Below are 18,208 nucleotides of genomic sequence, written 5' to 3' on the forward strand. Positions count from 1 at the left end.
GACTTCACGGACCTGAACAAGGCGTGCCCAAAGGACCCATTCCCCCTACCCCGAATTGATCGATTGGTGGATGCAACTATGGGGCACCCTCGAATGAGCTTCCTAGACGCCTTCCAAGGCTATCATCAGATATCCCTTGCGCTAGAGGACCAAGAGAAAACGGCTTTCATGACGCCCATCGGAAACTATCATTACAAGGTAATGCCGTTTGGGCTAAAGAACGCAGGCTCAACCTACCAAAGAATGATGACTCGGATGTTTGAACCACAACTGGGCAAGATCATTGAGGTTTATATAGACGATATGGTCGTCAAGAGTAGAAGGGCGTCCGAGCACGTGAAGGACCTCGGAACAATCTTCACCATATTAAGGGAGCACAGGTTGCGGCTGAATGCCTCCAAATGTTCATTCGGGGTCGGGTCTGGGAAATTCCTAGGGTATATGGTCACCCACAGGGGAATAGAAGTAAGTCCCGATCAAATCAAAGCCATTAACAGCCTACAGGCTCCTCGGAATCCGAAGGAAGTACAGAAGCTCACTGGTATGATTGCGGCGTTGAACCGGTTCATATCGAGATCGGCGGATCGGTGTCGGCCTTTCTACCTCCTGATAAACAAGTGGAAAGAGTTTGCATGGTCGGAGGATTGCGTTCAGGCTTTCCAGCAACTTAAAGACTACCTGTCCCGACCACCCATCATGTCCAGCCCTGAGGCAGATGAGGTGCTGTTTGCCTACATCGCCGTAGCTCCCCACGCTGTAAGCCTGGTACTGATACGGGATGATAATGGGGTGCAGCGACCGGTGTACTATGTGAGCAAATCACTACATGAGGCCGAGGTGCGATACCTACCTTTAGAAAAGGCAATTCTGGCAATAGTGCATGCAACCCGAAAACTTCCTCATTACTTTCAGGCGCACACGGTCATCGTTCTGACTCAGCTTCCCCTCCGAGCAGTGCTTCGAAGCGCTGACTATACAGGAAGGATCGCCATGTGGAGTGCGCTCTTGGGAGCCTTTGATATAAAATATATGCCCAGATCCTCCATCAAAGGGCAGGTCCTCGCAGACTTGGTAGCGGAGTTTGCTGAGCCCTCCATAGAAACAATAACCGAGAAGAGGGACATGGATGGGAAGTCGGTTGGTGCGATTTCAACAGGGAGGAACACGCATTGGAAGGTCTACGTAGATGGCGCAGCCAACCAGAGAGGGTCAGGAGTTGGGATAGTTTTAATATCCCCGGACGGTGCTGCCATTGAAAAATCATTAAGGCTCGGATTCTCGGCTACGAACAATGAAGCCGAATACGAAGCCTTACTTCAAGGGATGACGATGGTTCAAAGGTTGGGCGGAAGAATAATAGAAGCGTTCTCGGACTCCAGATTGGTAGTCGGACAGGTGATGGGTGAGCTGGAAGCCCGAGATACTAGGATGCAAGAGTATCTGGGACAAGTCAAGCGGCTGCAGACGAATTTTGAGTCCTTCAATCTGACACACATTTCCAGGAGTGTCAACACCCATGCGGACTCGCTGGCCACTCTCGCCACGTCCTCGGCACATAATCTGCCGCGAGTGATCCTGGTTGAAGATCTAGCCCAGGCAAGTCCCATCAGCAGAGGCCCTGCCAGAGTCCATCAGATCAGAAAGAGTCACAGTTGGATGGATCCCATAAAGAACTTCCTTCAAAACGACGTCTTGCCGAAAGAAAAATTGGAAGCCGAGAAGATACGAAGGAATGCTCCTCGTTTTTGGCTGTCAGAGGACCACAAACTATATCGGCGCTCCTATTCTGGACCGTACCTACTCTGCGTACACCCAGAAGAATCCGAATCTCTACTTGAGGAGTTACACGAGGGGATTTATGGAAGTCATACCGGAGGGAGATCGCTGGCGCACAGGGCACTTACCCAAGGGTATTGGTGGCCGAACATGCAGAGAGAGGCCCAAGAATACGCTAAGAAGTGCGATCAGTGCCAAAGATTCGCCCCGAATATCAACCAACCCGGAGGAGTTCTCAACCCCCTCTCGAGTCCATGGTCGTTCGCACAATGGGGCCTTGATCTAGTTGGACCCTTCCCCAAGGCCGCAGGGAACAAGCGATACATAATAGTTGGAACGGACTACTTCACTAAATGGGTGGAGGCTGAACCACTGGCCAACATTAGGGACGTGGACGCCCAAAAATTCATCTGGAAGAATATCATCACCCGCTTCGGGACTCCGCGTACACTTATTTCCGACAATGGTCTGCAGTTCGACAGTAAAAACTTTAGGGAGTATTGCCGCGAGTTTGGAATCATCAACCGATATTCCACCCCCGCCTACCCTCAGGGAAATGGACAGGTCGAAGCCGTGAACAAGGTCATAGTGAACGGATTGAAGAAGAGGTTGGACGAGGCAAAGGGGAGATGGGTAGAAGAACTCCCCCATGTCTTATGGACTTATCGGACGACGTCGCGACGATCGACCGGTGAGACCCCCTTCTCGATGACTTACGGGGCTGAGGCCGTGCTCCCGATTGAGAACAACTTTCCCACACTGAGGTCTAGATCGTTTACCCCAAGCGATAACGACGAGTTATTGGAACGGAGTCTGGACCTAGCCGAAGAAAGAAGGGAAAAAGCGATGATTCACGTGGCCTATTATCACCAGAAGCTGAGACAAGGGTATGATGCTAACGTCAAACCACGGCCTCTGGGGCCAGGTGATCTCATAATGAGGAAGATTCTTGGCAGTGCAAAGAACCCCTCTTGGGGCAAGTTGGGGCCCAATTGGGAGGGACCATACCGTGTCACATCCGTGGCCGGAATAGGCGCCTACTACCTAGAAGATTTAGATGAAAAAGCTGTACCTCGACCATGGAATGTAAATAACCTCAGAAGATATTATTATTAATGAGAATGGCTTAGCGTACGTTTTCTTTCATGATTATCCGCTGCTTGCTGGGCTACTGACAACTTAAGGCAACTATTCGTAGTTTTAAACAGAACCCAAGTCCTGCATGGCTCCTCGGACCACAGACTTGGGGGAAATTATTACTCATATAAGTTTTAAACAGAACCTAGTCCTGCATGGCTCCACGGACCACAGACTAAGGGGAAATTAATACTTAAGGCAACTATTCGTAGTTTTAAACAGAACCCAAGTCCTGCATGGCTCCTCGGACCACAGACTTGGGGGAAATTATTACTCATATAAGTTTTAAACAGAACCTAGTCCTGCATGGCTCCACGGACCACAGACTAAGGGGAAATTAATACTTAAGGCAACTATTCGTAGTTTTAAACAGAACCCAAGTCCTGCATGGCTCCTCGGACCACAGACTTGGGGGAAATTATTACTCATATAAGTTTTAAACAGAACCTAGTCCTGCATGGCTCCACGGACCACAGACTAAGGGGAAATTAATACTTAAGGCAACTATTCGTAGTTTTAAACAGAACCCAAGTCCTGCATGGCTCCTCGGACCACAGACTTGGGGGAAATTATTACTCATATAAGTTTTAAACAGAACCTAGTCCTGCATGGCTCCACGGACCACAGACTAAGGGGAAATTAATACTTAAGGCAACTATTCGTAGTTTTAAACAGAACCCAAGTCCTGCATGGCTCCTCGGACCACAGACTTGGGGGAAATTATTACTCATATAAGTTTTAAACAGAACCTAGTCCTGCATGGCTCCACGGACCACAGACTAAGGGGAAATTAATACTTAAGGCAACTATTCGTAGTTTTAAACAGAACCCAAGTCCTGCATGGCTCCTCGGACCACAGACTTGGGGGAAATTATTACTCATATAAGTTTTAAACAGAACCTAGTCCTGCATGGCTCCACGGACCACAGGCTAAGGGGAAATTAATACTTAAGGCAACTATTCGTAGTTTTAAACAGAACCCAAGTCCTGCATGGCTCCTCGGACCACAGACTTGGGGGAAATTATTACTCATATAAGTTTTAAACAGAACCTAATCCTGCATGGCTCCACGGACCACAGACTAAGGGGAAATTAATATTTAAGGTAACTATTCGTAGTTTTAAACAGAACCCAAGTCCTGCATGGCTCCTCGGACCACAGACTTGGGGGAAATTATTACTCATATAAGTTTTAAACAGAACCTAGTCCTGCATGGCTCCACGGACCACAGGCTAAGGGGAAATTAATACTTAAGGCAACTATTCGTAGTTTTAAACAGAACCCAAGTCCTGCATGGCTCCTCGGACCACAGACTTGGGGGAAATTATTACTCATATAAGTTTTAAACAGAACCTAGTCCTGCATGGCTCCACGGACCACAGACTAAGGGGAAATTAATACTTAAGGCAACTATTCGTAGTTTTAAACAGAACCCAAGTCCTGTATGGCTCCTCGGACCACAGTCTTAGGGAAATTATTACTTATGATAGATTGGGGGACTATTACTTAAAAGAAATCATTTTAAGGCGTTTGCGCAGTCGGGCACCAACGCAACCCAAAAACCCCCTTCGTTTTAACCATTTACCTGTATTTACATCGTTACAAATGTTTCAAAAAAAAAAAGGGGCGTTACTGGCATACATCCGTAGTAAGCAAAGCGAATATTTCATATTAGTATTCCGAGTACATTAGAAAAAGAGGTCCTTACAAAAGAATAAAGAAAAAACAGGACGACTCTCACAAAAAAAAGAAGAAGCCTAAAAGAGCTAAGCCTGGGCAGGAGGATCTTCTTTTGACTTAGGCTGAGGGGAAGGAACCTCTATGGAAGAGTCCGTGACATGATCTTTTGCCATATCAGGTGCAGATGCAGCGTCAGGCACCACCGGATCCTGCTCAGAGGCCGCTTGGACATCATCAGGATGTTCTCGGATCTCCTTAGGATAGAAAATGCTCTCAGGCAATCTCAGCACCGAGTCAGCAGGAACTCCTGCAGCATCAAGGGCACGAGACCATGAGATGCCGCAATATTCCCGGCATACCTCGGGGATCTCCTCGGATAGCCTCGCCTCTGTCTCTTCAGCCCCGAGCTGGCGAGCGGCACTCTTCTCAGCCTCTGTGGCCTCCCGGATCAGCTGGGCCTCCTCTTTGACCCGCCGCAGCCCAACCCCCGGGGGAATGTGATATTTAGCCCTAAAGGCCTCCATAGCGGCGGGGGTGTTTACTAATTTCTCAAATCTACCCATTTGGACTGAACCAGGGAACAAAAGTAAAGACTCAGAAAAAAAAGTAGAGTCCGAGGAGGAAATTGAAATAGCAAGATGAACGAAATGTACTGGTACCTTCACAAAACGTTCAATGAGGCGCCTGGGAATCTCTCGTGGACGAAACGCTTCACAAAAACGGCTACGATGGCGTAACGGACGCAAGTGTTCGTGTATCTCTGGGGTTCGATGGAGTTCTCTGGAAGCCTCTAAGGTTTATGAAACGCAGATAAAAAGAAGGAACTGAACCCCTCTGACGTCTTAAATAGCCAGGAGGAGAGAGAAAAAATCACTCCTGCCTAAAAATACGAGAAAAAACGATGGCCGTTCGATCTACGCCCCACCGTTGGATGAGGGAACATAACGCCTCCAGAAGTTAATGGCCGCGCCTCGTAAATTGTAGCGCGTCAAAAAGTAACGGTTCGCACGCGCGCCATACGCTCTCCTTATTTCCACCCTCTCCCAAATATCAAAACCCCGTTTTTTCCTCCTCGGAGGGAGATAGAAACCAGAGTTTTGAGGGGCTAATGTGGGGCCCGGCCCAGAAATAATGGGCTATTCCAAATTCAGGCCCGTCCGAGGAGCGTCCTGTTCGAAGAGAAACCACGTATGAAGCATTACTCAATCCCAATAAAAGCCAAGGAAACCTGTCCGAGGAGTAGCTCCTCCTCGGACATCACGAAGCCCAGACGAGGAACTCTCCCCAGCCACTTCAGTTCATCCTCCCAACATATAAAATGAATAAAATCCAAAATATCCCATGGAGAGCTACCACCACATTAATTGCGCCCCAACCACCCTCTTGGCCGCATTAATGAGGAAATGATCCCTGAACAGTACCGCCTTGGCCTCTGCAACTCACATGGGGAGAGATGAAGGCGTCTGATGGGACAGCCACTCAAGTAGGTGCTTAGATGGTCAACAAGTGTAGGGTTGAGATGAGAGAAGAGAACTATATAATGTAGTGGAGTCCCTTAGAGAGGGGGACGAAAAATTCTGTATGAGGAACTAAAGAAATAAACTTATACGTGAGAGATCCACTCTGGTGTTTTTATTTTCTGCAACAATGTTGTCCATGTATTAGACCGAATAGACTCACTGAGACCAAGTTCTTTGACCCATCCTCTACAAATATTTATTGTGGGTTGCGCTTTGGGCCAGGGCCTGATCAATCGAATTTGGGCCAGGAAAATCGTGCAACTACAGATCTATTTAAGTAAATTCGTCATCGGCATAGTCTGAGGAGATCAGTTCTTCTATAAATCAACTGAAAAAGGTTACAGATACAATTTTGATTACTACAGTGCTTTCTCTCCTTCTTTTTTTCTCCCTCTCTCTTAGGGTCTTCACTCTAATTTATACTATCTCTTCTTTCTCATCTTTACCCTACACATGGACAGTAGATTGCTTATATTGATCTTTATCCCATCAGCACCCTCCTGAAATTTTTGGGGGTAGCTGTAAGGTTGAAAAACATTGTTCAGAGATCACTTCCTCATTAATACGGCCAGAGAGTTGGCTACAGAGCATTCGATGTGGTGGTAGCAGCTTTTCTTTTAGATATTTTTGAGTTTTCATCCCTCTTGTACGTTTACAAAGCAAGTCCTTATCAGTGAAACTTCCTAAAAGGTCACCTTGAATAGTGGGATACGCATTTGATTTATGCTTTGTTTATCCGAGGAGACATTCCTCCTCGACCTGTCTTCCCCAACCTTTCTATTCGTAATCCATTCATGAGACTCTGAGCTTAACACCCTTACTACTGTTTATTCGTCCTTGGACCAACCAACATCCTCGGTCAAAACCCAAAGCCCAATATATAATTTTGAGCCTTTATTCCTACAGTTAGCAACTAGGAAACTTATACTAGATTTATGGAATATTCTAATGTAAACAATAAGAAAGATCAACACACATAAATGTGTAAATTTATGCGATTCATTAAAAATCAAAGTTTTTTTTTTTTTGGTAGCAAAAAAAAAAAAAAAAATCAGAGTTATGTTCACAAGATTGCCGCAAACATAGATTTTTTTTTTTTCCAACTATTGATGCGACTTAAGAAAGATAATTACCCCATAAACTATCAGGTGAAACATGATATTCAATGTAATCTTCTCAATTTCATTTGGATTATACACATGTAGAAAATTATAACAAAGGGTCTAGCTAAGGTATCTAACAGAACAAGCTGTATACTAGTGTATACATCCTATTTTCCATATTTCCTTTCTCTCATCTTTTTCCGTCAAACCAAACAAAGGATTATATAAAGTCCTTTGACCCCTTTTTCTTCCCTTTCTCTCTCTTTCCTTTTAACCAAACATAGGCTTATTGTTTGTCGTGCTTCATTATGAGAGTTGCGTAGTGAAAAGTGAATGACTTTAATGTGCCTCTACCCCAAAGAATTGATGGTTGTATCCTAAAAAATTCTATAAAAGCGGTTACTTTATTAAAAACTCAATCCCATCCTTCCTGGACTTCCCAAGCTATAGCTGCGATTAAATGCTTCCAAAGTTGGCCAGTAGTAAAAATTAAAAGAGGCAGTTGATCTATATTACAAATATGTCAGTAATTAGCATCTTCTCGGTTAGTACTTAGTAGGGGGCACCAAATTTGTTTTAACTTTGGGCCCTTGTTCGATCTTCGCCCATTTTTTTCAATTCCTTTCTTGTGCTGTAGGAGTCAAAATGAAACCAAGGTTGCCGTGAAATCATTACTAGTCTTGATTCATAATTAAAGCCAAGGACATTAGTTAGGATTAATGGGCCAAGTACTAAAGTGTAACTTTAGCTCGGTGACTTCATCCCAGTAGGTACAAATGCCACTTCATTTACAAGGTACAACCTTGGATTAATTAGGTTGGTGAACACCAAATTAAGTGGGCACAACTTGATCTGAATTTAATACCGAAAAAAGAAGAAGATCATAATTAAAGAATTAAACTCCATATTCAACCTCAACCCATAAACATTTGAGAAATTAAACCAAGAGTCAAGACCTATCATCTCAAAACCATTGATGCCAACCCATAACAAATTCCGAGGGAGATATTGCTGCGAGTGTGTCAACAATAATTATTTTATGGGTCCTCTTAACGGGTGCTCTTAGGACAATTATTAATAAAACATTCAAAGAAAATTTTCATACTGCTTTTATAGGAAATATAAAAAACTGTTAAAACAATTACAAATTGCTTCTTCTTTTTTTTTTTTTATCAAAAGTTTCTTAAAAATAATTCATAAACTAATATCCTTAGATTATCCGTTAACATTTCCCTTATTTTATACATTAAATATACGTATCTTGTCATAAATTTTTTTTTTTTTTTATAGAGAGTTTTAACTTATGTTGTTCGCTCTTGATAATAATTCTTTATCATCAGAGTAAGATACTAATTAGTTTTTAGTGTAAGCTCAAAGATTTTGTTATAAAATGTGAATCTACTATATGAGTGGATCTACAGAATGAAATAGGCATTGACTAACGGCTAGTTGGGATGCCATTCCAGCATCAATTATGAGCACCAAGTAAAAGCCCAAATTGAAAGAGAAGCCCAATTCTCTCCATTGTTTATCTAGGTTGAGGTGCTTGAGAATGAGGCTCCTTGATCACGTGCTTATATTCTTCCAAAAATCCATGGCAGATTTGCATCCCTTTATTGTTTATCATATAAATTGGACCAAGGAATTCCCACAAGTCTTAAGCTAGATTTGTTGAGTGTTTGATGAAGCGCCATTTACGCCACTCATAATAAGTCTGTCTGTGTAATGACAACCCCAAGAAACAAAATTAAAGATAGAGACATTAATTTATACTTAAATAGTAACATCGATAAGATCGCTAAGGCTTAGGTGTGTACGCTGGAAAGTGTAAGAATTCGATTTTGTTTGTTCACTGGGAAAGTCAATTAATTAGACACCACAACACACAGGATCTCAAAGTCAAACAAAGTGAAACTAACAGAGCTACAGCCAAAACAGATTGGTTGTAGAGTCCATATTCTGTCAATTTATTAAAGCCCATAACAAAAAAAATTCTAAACCCATTATGACTGATACACTGAGATATCGTAATAAGAAAGTAGTTGAAAATTATAACAACAAAGTAAGTAATAAAATACTATAAAGTCTATAATAGCATTTTGGCTTTAAGACTTTACTTTCATTTCATTTCAGACCAAAAGAATATCTCTAGATTGGTGATGAAATTCCATTGATCCTAAGGTGCTTATGTTCTCGAACAACGTTACAATTTGGAGTGAAAAGGACGCAGTGGCCTTGTCTTTTTACTGTTTTTTGGGTATTCACCGTAAGTTTAACGTTCTAGTTTTCACCTGGGGCCATGTGAAAATCACATACTTTTAATGGAGTTTATTTTTCTACGTTTGCGTAATTGACCGATTAATCTTTCACAAAATTCATACTACAAAACAGTTATGTGAGTTTATATGTCAATAGAAAATCTTTTTTTTTGGGGTCAAATATCATTGTCTTAAATTTTATTCAAAATAAATTTATTATATTTTATGTTCCCTTATTCCCATGCCGTAGTACAAAAGATCTTGCTTAATTTGTGGAAATGATTGCAGTATTAGCATGCCTTACAAGGTAAATTATTAAATTTTCACTATGTTACTTTATTAAAATATGCATACGCAAAGTATGCCCCACTTATTTGGTCCTTATAGGTCCTCATAATCCTAAGAATACGACTTTCTTAACATTGAAAAAAAAAAAAAAAACTTTGTTCATAGGATTACTTTCAATTTATAATCTTGAACTATTCCACAAAATTCGGAAAGAAAAAGAATATATGACAAAGAAGAGCTTGGATGATATCAATTGTAAAATGAAAATTTCATATGTTACTAACAATTATGTTCAAAATTCACGAATAGAACAAGTTTAATAAATAAGGTGAGAGAACAAAATTCCATAACATTTTTCATAATTTGCTAAATTAACAAGTTAAAATTAAAAGTTCAAACATCCATTTTATATGAATAATACTATTTTTATTACATATTAATCAAGATAAACTATGTTAATTGGGAAAAATTGAATCAATAATTTTTGAGCCACAAAAATGTTCACAGTTATCAAGTTGGCAAGTTGTTAATAATAGATAATAAAATGATTAAGTAACAAGCCCAAATAAAAAACAATAAAATATTGTCAATTCAATTGTTGTGGTTTCTTTAGGTAAATTAGAGTGGTAGATTTGAAGACCATACCATAGACCCATAAGTCACAAGTTTCATTCATCACACTATTAATTCATGGAATTTTCAGGGTATCTTATGACTCATAAATAGAGAGTAGAATAGTTTAGCCAAATGTTAATATATTATTATTTTATATATAAAATAAAAAAAAAATTATGAAAGATGTAAAAATTGTTGTTTATAGCATTACTCAAATACCAAGAGTCTTATAACCGAAGTTTTAAAAAACGGACTGAACCAGCTGGTCTGACTGGTTGAACCAAAAACTAGAGACTAGTCCAGTCCTAAAAAATGCCTAAAAGCAATGAAATTTTTTTTAAAAAAAGGTCAAAATTGGGAACCAGAGGCAAATCTGATTTTATCATCGGTTTAATTTTTAAAACTATTCTTATAACTCAATTGGCACCTCCTAACGTTTCAAAAGATAACATGCATTTATCTCTTCTTTTTTTCTTTTTCTTTTTTGTTTTGAATGAAACATGCATTTATCTCCATTGTTGTAAACTTGTGATTTCAAATTTGCAAGTTTGGAATTTTCTTAATTAAAAAAAAAAAGAAAAAAAAAAGAAAAAAGCACGTGAGATGGTAAAGTAATGGAAAAAAAAAACCAGCATGGATGACACGTCGGATACTGGTTTGACCAAGAAAAAGAGTCCCAGGAGGGACTAGGAAGGCCACCTAAAAAAGACAATCTAAAAAGACTGTTACACCCTTCTCTCTCTCTTTAGCTCTCTCTGTGTTTTCGGCGTTAAAACCAGCTTTAAATGCTCCTGCTTTGCTCTCCGAAGAACAAGACTTTTATTACTCTCTCTCTCTCTCACACACTAGGGTTCCCAAAATCCTATCTCTCTCTCTCTGTCTCACTCTCTGAAAGCGCTTTTACGGCGAACTTTTCGGGTCCATTCGCTGACACGTGTCAGCTTCCGGCACCATTTCCGGCGCAACCTCTGTAACTCCAAACACAAACCTTTTCAGTCCTCAAATCTTCGATTCTTAATCATAGTTCTATTTTTTATTTGTTGGGTTTGTCTTTTTATAATTGATTTGAGCTTTTGTTATGGTTGTATAATATTATTAATATACAGTGTGAATTACTTGTATTATACACTGTTAGTATAGTATATCTGCTTTTTTTTTTTTTACTTTGCTTTATAAAAAGAAGAAAAGAAAAGCAAGTAAATTTTGAACTATACGAAGTGAAAGAGGAAAGTGGGTCTTGTTGTTGTTGTTTGTTGAGGATTCCTTTGCTTTGTTTTTTAGTACAACATTGCCTTAATGCAATTTGCAAAGTGCTTGCTTTCTCTGTTTTGTTCTTTTTTGAGCTTCTAATAAGATTTGGAGATTCATAGATGATCTGTAACTCTTTCACACTCTGTTTGTTTGTCCATATCGAGCTTCATTTTGTGTCTTAGGAACTTTCCTCTCTCTCTCTCTCTCTCTCTGTGCGATACAAAAAATTTCACTCTTTTTTGCATTTTGAAGCTTCGTTTTTGAGCTTGCCCAAAATGACATTTCTTGTTAGTTTTATTTGAATTCTTCTGTGTCAGCCTTTTGGTATTTGAAAATGCTATACAAGCTAGTAGTCCTTTTTGTTGTTTTAGCTCCAGCTATAGTTCATTGTTTAGACCCAGTTTTCAACGATGACATTCTGGGCTTGATTATGTTCAAGGCTGGAATTCAAGACCCAAAGGACAAACTAACATCATGGAACGAAGATGCTAGTAGTCCTTGCAATTGGGTCGGAGTCAAATGTGATCCTAAGACTAACCGGGTCACTGAACTCGTACTCGACGGGTTTTCGCTATCTGGGCACATTGGCCGTGGCCTCCTGAGGCTGCAATTCCTTCAAATTCTGTCACTTTCCAATAACAACTTCACAGGGACTATAAGCCCTGATCTTGCTCACCTTGGAAGCTTACAAGTTGTTAATTTCAGTGGGAATAAGCTTTCTGGGGATATCCCAGATGGCTTTTTTCAACAATGCGGATCATTGAAAGTGGTTTCATTTGCTAGGAACAATCTCACAGGAAATATTCCTGATTCTTTGAGTTTATGCTCCACATTGGTTTCGGTTAACTTTTCATCTAATAGGATTTTGGGGAAATTGCCCTCTGGATTATGGTATTTGAGGGGGCTTCAGGCTCTTGATTTGTCAGATAATTTGTTAGAGGGAGTAGTTCCTGCAGGAATTGAAGGCTTGTATGATTTGAGAGCTATAAATTTGAGCTCAAACCGGTTCTCTGGCAAGCTTCCCTGGGATATTGGGGGTTGTTTTCTTCTGAAATTGGTTGATTTTAGTGACAATTTCCTTTCTGAGAGTCTTCCAGAGTCAATGCAGAGACTTAGTTCATGTACTTCTCTGAGTTTGCGTGGAAATTCATTCACAGGAGAAATTCCGAACTGGATTGGAGAATTGAGAGACCTTGAGATTTTGGATCTTTCAGCGAATAACTTTTCGGGTCAGATTCCAAATTCAATAGGAAATCTTCCATTATTAAAGAATCTAAATTTATCTATGAACCAGTTTACAGGGAACTTGCCAGAGTCAATGAAAAATTGTGTTAACCTCTTGGCTGTTGATGTTAGCCATAATCAGGTGAATGGCAGTATTCCTTCATGGTTCTTTAAGCCGAGTGTACAAAGTGTTTCACTTTCTGGAAAGGGAGTTGGTGAAAGTCCGGAATATTCTTCACTCACATCAATAGCAGCATCTTATCAAGGTCTTCAGGTCTTGGATATATCTTCAAACGCATTCTCTGGTGAAATTCCAGCTAACATTGGTGTACTTAGTACCTTGCAGTTCTTGAATATGTCCAGGAATCGTCTTTTTGGTTCTATTCCTGCCGGCATAGGTGAATTGAAGTCTACATATGTTCTTGATTTGAGCAACAATCGGCTTAATGGAAGCATTCCTTCTGCAATTGGAGGGGCAGTTTCACTCAAGGAACTGAGGCTGCAGAAGAACCTTTTAACAGGGAAAGTTCCTACCGAAATTGAGAATTGCTCATCTCTAACATCTTTGTAAGCTCTCTTTCTGCCTCTTTGTTTTTGGTTTGCTTTGCTGTTTCTTTAATTTATTGAGAATCTTTGGAGCTATGTGAATAATGTATAATTTAAGGTTATGGAGTACTTGAGCTTTGATTCCCTCAATATCCTTGATAACAAACCAATACACTACTAATTTGTGGTCAAAAACAGTTTAACCTGTCCTTAATTTCCTCTTAAGCATTAATTGGCTGGCATAGCTGACTGGAGGAAAGATTAAAAATAATTGGATAAGCATTTTTCTGTCTTCCATCTGATGCTTTTTAAGGCTCTCCAGTGGATTTTCTGACTTGATGAGGTAGTAAAACTGAGAATGGTTTTTGAATGTCATTTTTTTGTTTTTGCTTTCTCGGCTTTCTCTCTCTTTTGGATGCCTTTGTCTAAGTGTGAATTGGCGTTCTACACTTCTACTTATGCACTGTGGACAAAGTTTAATTATTTTTAGTAGTCCTAATTAGATCTCTCAGTAAGTAGTAACTATTAAGCATAAAGTCTGAGCAGTAGTACTTGATAGAGAACATGTTTTTTGACTCATGGAATTTTGTTTTAATTATTTAAATAGGGTTCTTTACTTTTACACTACAATCTTACCATATAAAGAAAAAATAATAATTATCTCTCTGTATCGTTTTAACCATAAATGAAAATATGGTCTTTGTGTTCTTGAGCTTAATTGTCTTTGGTCTAGTATTCTAATGTTTACCTTTTTGCTGTGGTCACATTAAGATCATTCTGTACTTTCAAAATAAGCTAAAGAAACTACATTGTTCTAATAGCTTTCCCTTTTGTTCTAATTGGTCAACTTATGCAGGATCCTATTTCAGAACAACCTCACTGGCCCAATCCCTTCAGCCATTGCAAACCTCACCAATCTTGAATATGTAGATTTATCTTTGAATCAACTCTCTGGAAGCTTACCGAAAGAGCTGACAAATCTTACCCAACTGGTCTCTTTTAATGTTTCCCACAACCACCTTCAAGGTGAGCTACCAGTGGGGGGCTTCTTCAACACTATCTCTCCCTCATCTGTTTTTGGTAATCCATCCCTATGTGGTTCTGTTGTTAATCGCTCCTGCCCTTCTGTCCATCCTAAACCTCTTGTCCTTAACCCTAATTCTTCTGATTCCTCTCCTGGCGGTTCTTCCTCTCAGAATCATCACAAAATATTACTCAGTATCTCTGCTCTCATTGCCATTGGTGCAGCTGTCTTCATAGCCCTTGGTGTAGTAGCTGTTACTGTTCTCAATATCCGTGTGAGGTCTTCAATGTCACATTCTGCTGCTCCACTTGCATTATCTGGAGGGGAAGATTACAGTTGTTCCCCCATTAATGATCCAAACTATGGCAAGCTTGTCATGTTTTCGGGTGACGCTGACTTTGTCGCTGGGGCTCATGCACTGCTCAACAAGGACTGTGAACTTGGTCGTGGTGGATTTGGAGTTGTTTACAGAACAGTCCTTCGTGATGGGCGTTCAGTTGCAATCAAGAAACTAACCATCTCAGGTTTAATTAAGTCCCAAGAGGAATTTGATAGGGAAGTGAAGACACTTGGGAAGATCAGGCACCATAATCTTGTGGCCCTTGAAGGGTATTACTGGACTCCATCATTGCAACTACTTATTTATGAATACATCTCCAGTGGGAGTTTGTATAAGCATCTCCACGATGGGCACAACGGAAACTGCCTCTCTTGGCGACAAAGATTCCACATTGTTCTTGGGATGGCAAAAGGGTTGGCCCATTTGCACCAAATGAATATTATTCATTACAATCTAAAATCAACAAATGTTCTGATAGACAGCTCTGGTGAGCCAAAAGTAGGAGATTTTGGCCTTGCAAGGCTATTGCCAATGTTAGACCGTTGTGTTTTGAGCAGCAAAATCCAGAGTGCTCTTGGGTACATGGCTCCTGAGTTTGCTTGTCGAACTGTGAAAATTACTGAGAAATGTGATGTGTATGGGTTTGGGGTATTGGTTTTGGAGGTGGTGACAGGGAAAAGACCTGTGGAGTATATGGAGGATGATGTGGTGGTGCTTTGTGACATGGTGAGAGAGGCATTGGAGGAAGGGAAGGTGGAGGATTGTGTTGATGGGAGGCTCCGGCATAATTTTCCTGCAGAGGAGGCAATTCCAGTGATAAAGCTTGGTTTAATTTGTGCTTCTCAGGTTCCATCAAACAGACCGGACATGAGTGAGGTGGTTAATATTCTGGAGCTCATCCAGTGCCCTTCAGAAGGCCAGGAAGAATTAGAGTGAATCTAAGTTATAGAGATTGAGAAAAAGCAACATATAATGTATTTTCCGGTGAAAATAAATCCGGTATGTTTGTTTGTTTGTTTTAAGCAATAGAAAAAAAAAAAAAAAGGGGGAAAAAGATTGTTGAAGGTCCTGTTCTTCACAATCTTTGTTTGTTATTGTAATTTTGTTTGTGTTCTTTTATTAATTTTATTCAGTTGTAATGTCGGATTCCTTTTCACCGGTTTGATATGGAAATGAGGCACCATTATATATTTGTTAAGATGATCTTGAGTATAGTCTATAGATCACATGGACTGAATCTGTCCTTTGTTATCTCATGTTTGTTATATGCAGTTGGAGGAACTTCACATCTTCTTTAATCCAAGTCCAAATAACCCTTGTTGCTAATTACCCACACCTGGCCTCTGTTGGGGAGCAATATTGATTTCATGCATTGGATGTTTGCATTTTCCTTTTCACATTGTGTCTCACAGTCATAGAAGGAGGAGGCATATATACATTGTATGAGATACATTCTTATTGTTGAGGGGTATGTTTGAAGGATCCAGTATCTAAGTTTAGATATATGCATATGATTTGAAAATTTGAAGTTAAATTAATGAGTATAGAATTTAATACTATAATTACTTATATCAAAAATGAAAATAAGGAAAATGGGAAAAAATGTCTTCTGCCATCCAATGTAGAACCATTTTTTATTTGGGGGGAGTATGCAAAAAGCAATTTTGATTCTTAAAATAATCAAAAGAGATAGGTGTTTTTTTTTTTTTGGTAATTTATAATCAAAAGAGATGATAACATAATGGAGTGAATGGCTCAAGAGTGAGGGTAAAAAGATAAAGCAAGGACAAGAATTAAAAAAAAGTATGATGCAAACATATGCATGCTGTTGAAACAAAAGCAGTGTCTTGCTTTTTTATCTGCACTTTAATTGTGAACCCCCATTTTCCCTTTGCTTTATACGTATGTCCTGCACCCTCTGGCCAAACATGGTGGATGATTTCTTGCAATTCAAAATGATATCTATCATGCGCATGTTGTACAAGCCCACTGATGCTAATTATATGTAAGCCAAAGCACTCCCTCAAAGTTGGATCATACGGTGTTGTCTTTTTGTAATCATAAATCTTAAATACTCAGTTATGTTTAATAATTAAGGCTTACATTTGAAGTATGCTAGTTTATATAAACTGTGTTGGAAGTTGGAACCCAAGGGAACCTAATGAAAATGGCTTTCAACATCATGAAAGCACATCACATGGGGGTCCTCAAAAGCACTACTTATAAACTTTTTGAATGCTAATTTATCTAGTGCTCGACAAATCAATCATACCATGTCCAACAATAGCTAGGTTTCTTTTCATGCTATTGATTGCTCATGAGTTATGTCTGGTGGAGAATGAAAAAACAAAAAAAAACAGTAACTCAGAATTAGTGTTTGGTGGTAGTTGATTCATAATCACGTCGTATAAAATTCTGAACTGAAGGATTTATTAGTATCAAGAAAGTGGAAAGTTCTTTAAGACTACTTTTGTTAAAAGTATTTTTAAAGCATAATTTTTTTTTTTTTTTTTTGAGAAGAATTTTTAAAGCATAATTCATGCTTAAGATTACAGAGAGCCATGTCTAAGCAATGTGAGATGTAACAGACAAGTATAATTACTCCAAAAAAACATATAATTCATTTGATATCTACCATGGTTAAAATAACAGCAAATAATAATAATTTTGTTTTTGAGAAGAAGCAAAAAATAATATGAAGGCTGTTGTTGTGACGAAAAAGAAAAGCAAAAGAAAAGGTTAAATTACAGATTAAACCTTTTAATTTTAACATGTTTTCAATTTAATCCATTAAGCTTCTTTTTTTCTTTTTTCTTTCAATCCTTTACTTCCATTCCTTTCCAATGTAGTCCTTCCGTCTTCTTCCATCCAATTTGCAATGTAGTCATTTTGTTCTCCTTTGTCCAATCCACACTATTAAGTCTAAAAAAAAGATGCCATTTGAGAAAGTGAATAATTAATGACAGGATTGGACGGAATTAGGGGTGTGCATGGGTCGGGTTGGGTCGGGTTGAACCCATGGGTTTGACAATTTTTTTTATTATTAAATTGAGTAAAAAAAAATATAAATATTAATATATTAAAAAAACCTAAAGATTAGTATCAATGTAACTCCTCAAAGACTCAACACTAATGACTAAACAACCATAGTAATTTATTAGAATTTGTGTGAATTAATTGGCTTTTATATAGGATAGGAAGAATTGGTTATTTAAAAAAATTTATTAATTATATAATATATTATATATATATATATATATATATAATTAGTATTAGTAGAAGGAATTGAGGAAATGCAAATTATTAAATATAATATATATATATATATATAAAAGTGCCCTACAATTGATTTTTTTTTTTAAATTATTAAATATAAAATATATTTTAAATATATATTAAATATGGGTGGGTCGGGTCGGGTTTGGTGGGTTTGTAATTTTATGACC

At 39.1% G+C, this 18,208-nt stretch overlaps 1 protein-coding gene across 1 annotated transcript; it reads left to right on the forward strand.

Moving 5' to 3' along the window:
• Positions 1 to 11,149: 11,149 nt before the first annotated feature.
• Positions 11,150 to 15,963, forward strand: LOC115953052 (leucine-rich repeat receptor-like protein kinase PXC2). The gene is made up of 2 exons (XM_031070523.1): positions 11,150 to 13,419; positions 14,255 to 15,963. The coding sequence occupies exons 1-2, from the start codon at positions 11,963 to 11,965 to the stop codon at positions 15,696 to 15,698; spliced, it is 2,901 nt and encodes a 966-aa protein (XP_030926383.1). The 5' UTR covers positions 11,150 to 11,962; the 3' UTR covers positions 15,699 to 15,963.
• Positions 15,964 to 18,208: the final 2,245 nt, after the last annotated feature.

Source organism: Quercus lobata, chromosome 7, assembly GCF_001633185.2.
Source record: "Quercus lobata isolate SW786 chromosome 7, ValleyOak3.0 Primary Assembly, whole genome shotgun sequence".
NCBI classification, from domain to species: domain Eukaryota; kingdom Viridiplantae; phylum Streptophyta; class Magnoliopsida; order Fagales; family Fagaceae; genus Quercus; species Quercus lobata.

Excerpts from the sequence above, each read along its gene's own strand:
- LOC115953052 (XM_031070523.1), top strand. The coding sequence starts at position 11,963 with ATGCTATACAAGCTAGTAGTCCTTTTTGTTGTTTTAGCTCCAGCTATA. Across the intron at positions 13,420-14,254 it reads TGCTCATCTCTAACATCTTT|GATCCTATTTCAGAACAACC; the intron begins GTAAGCTCTCTT and ends CAACTTATGCAG.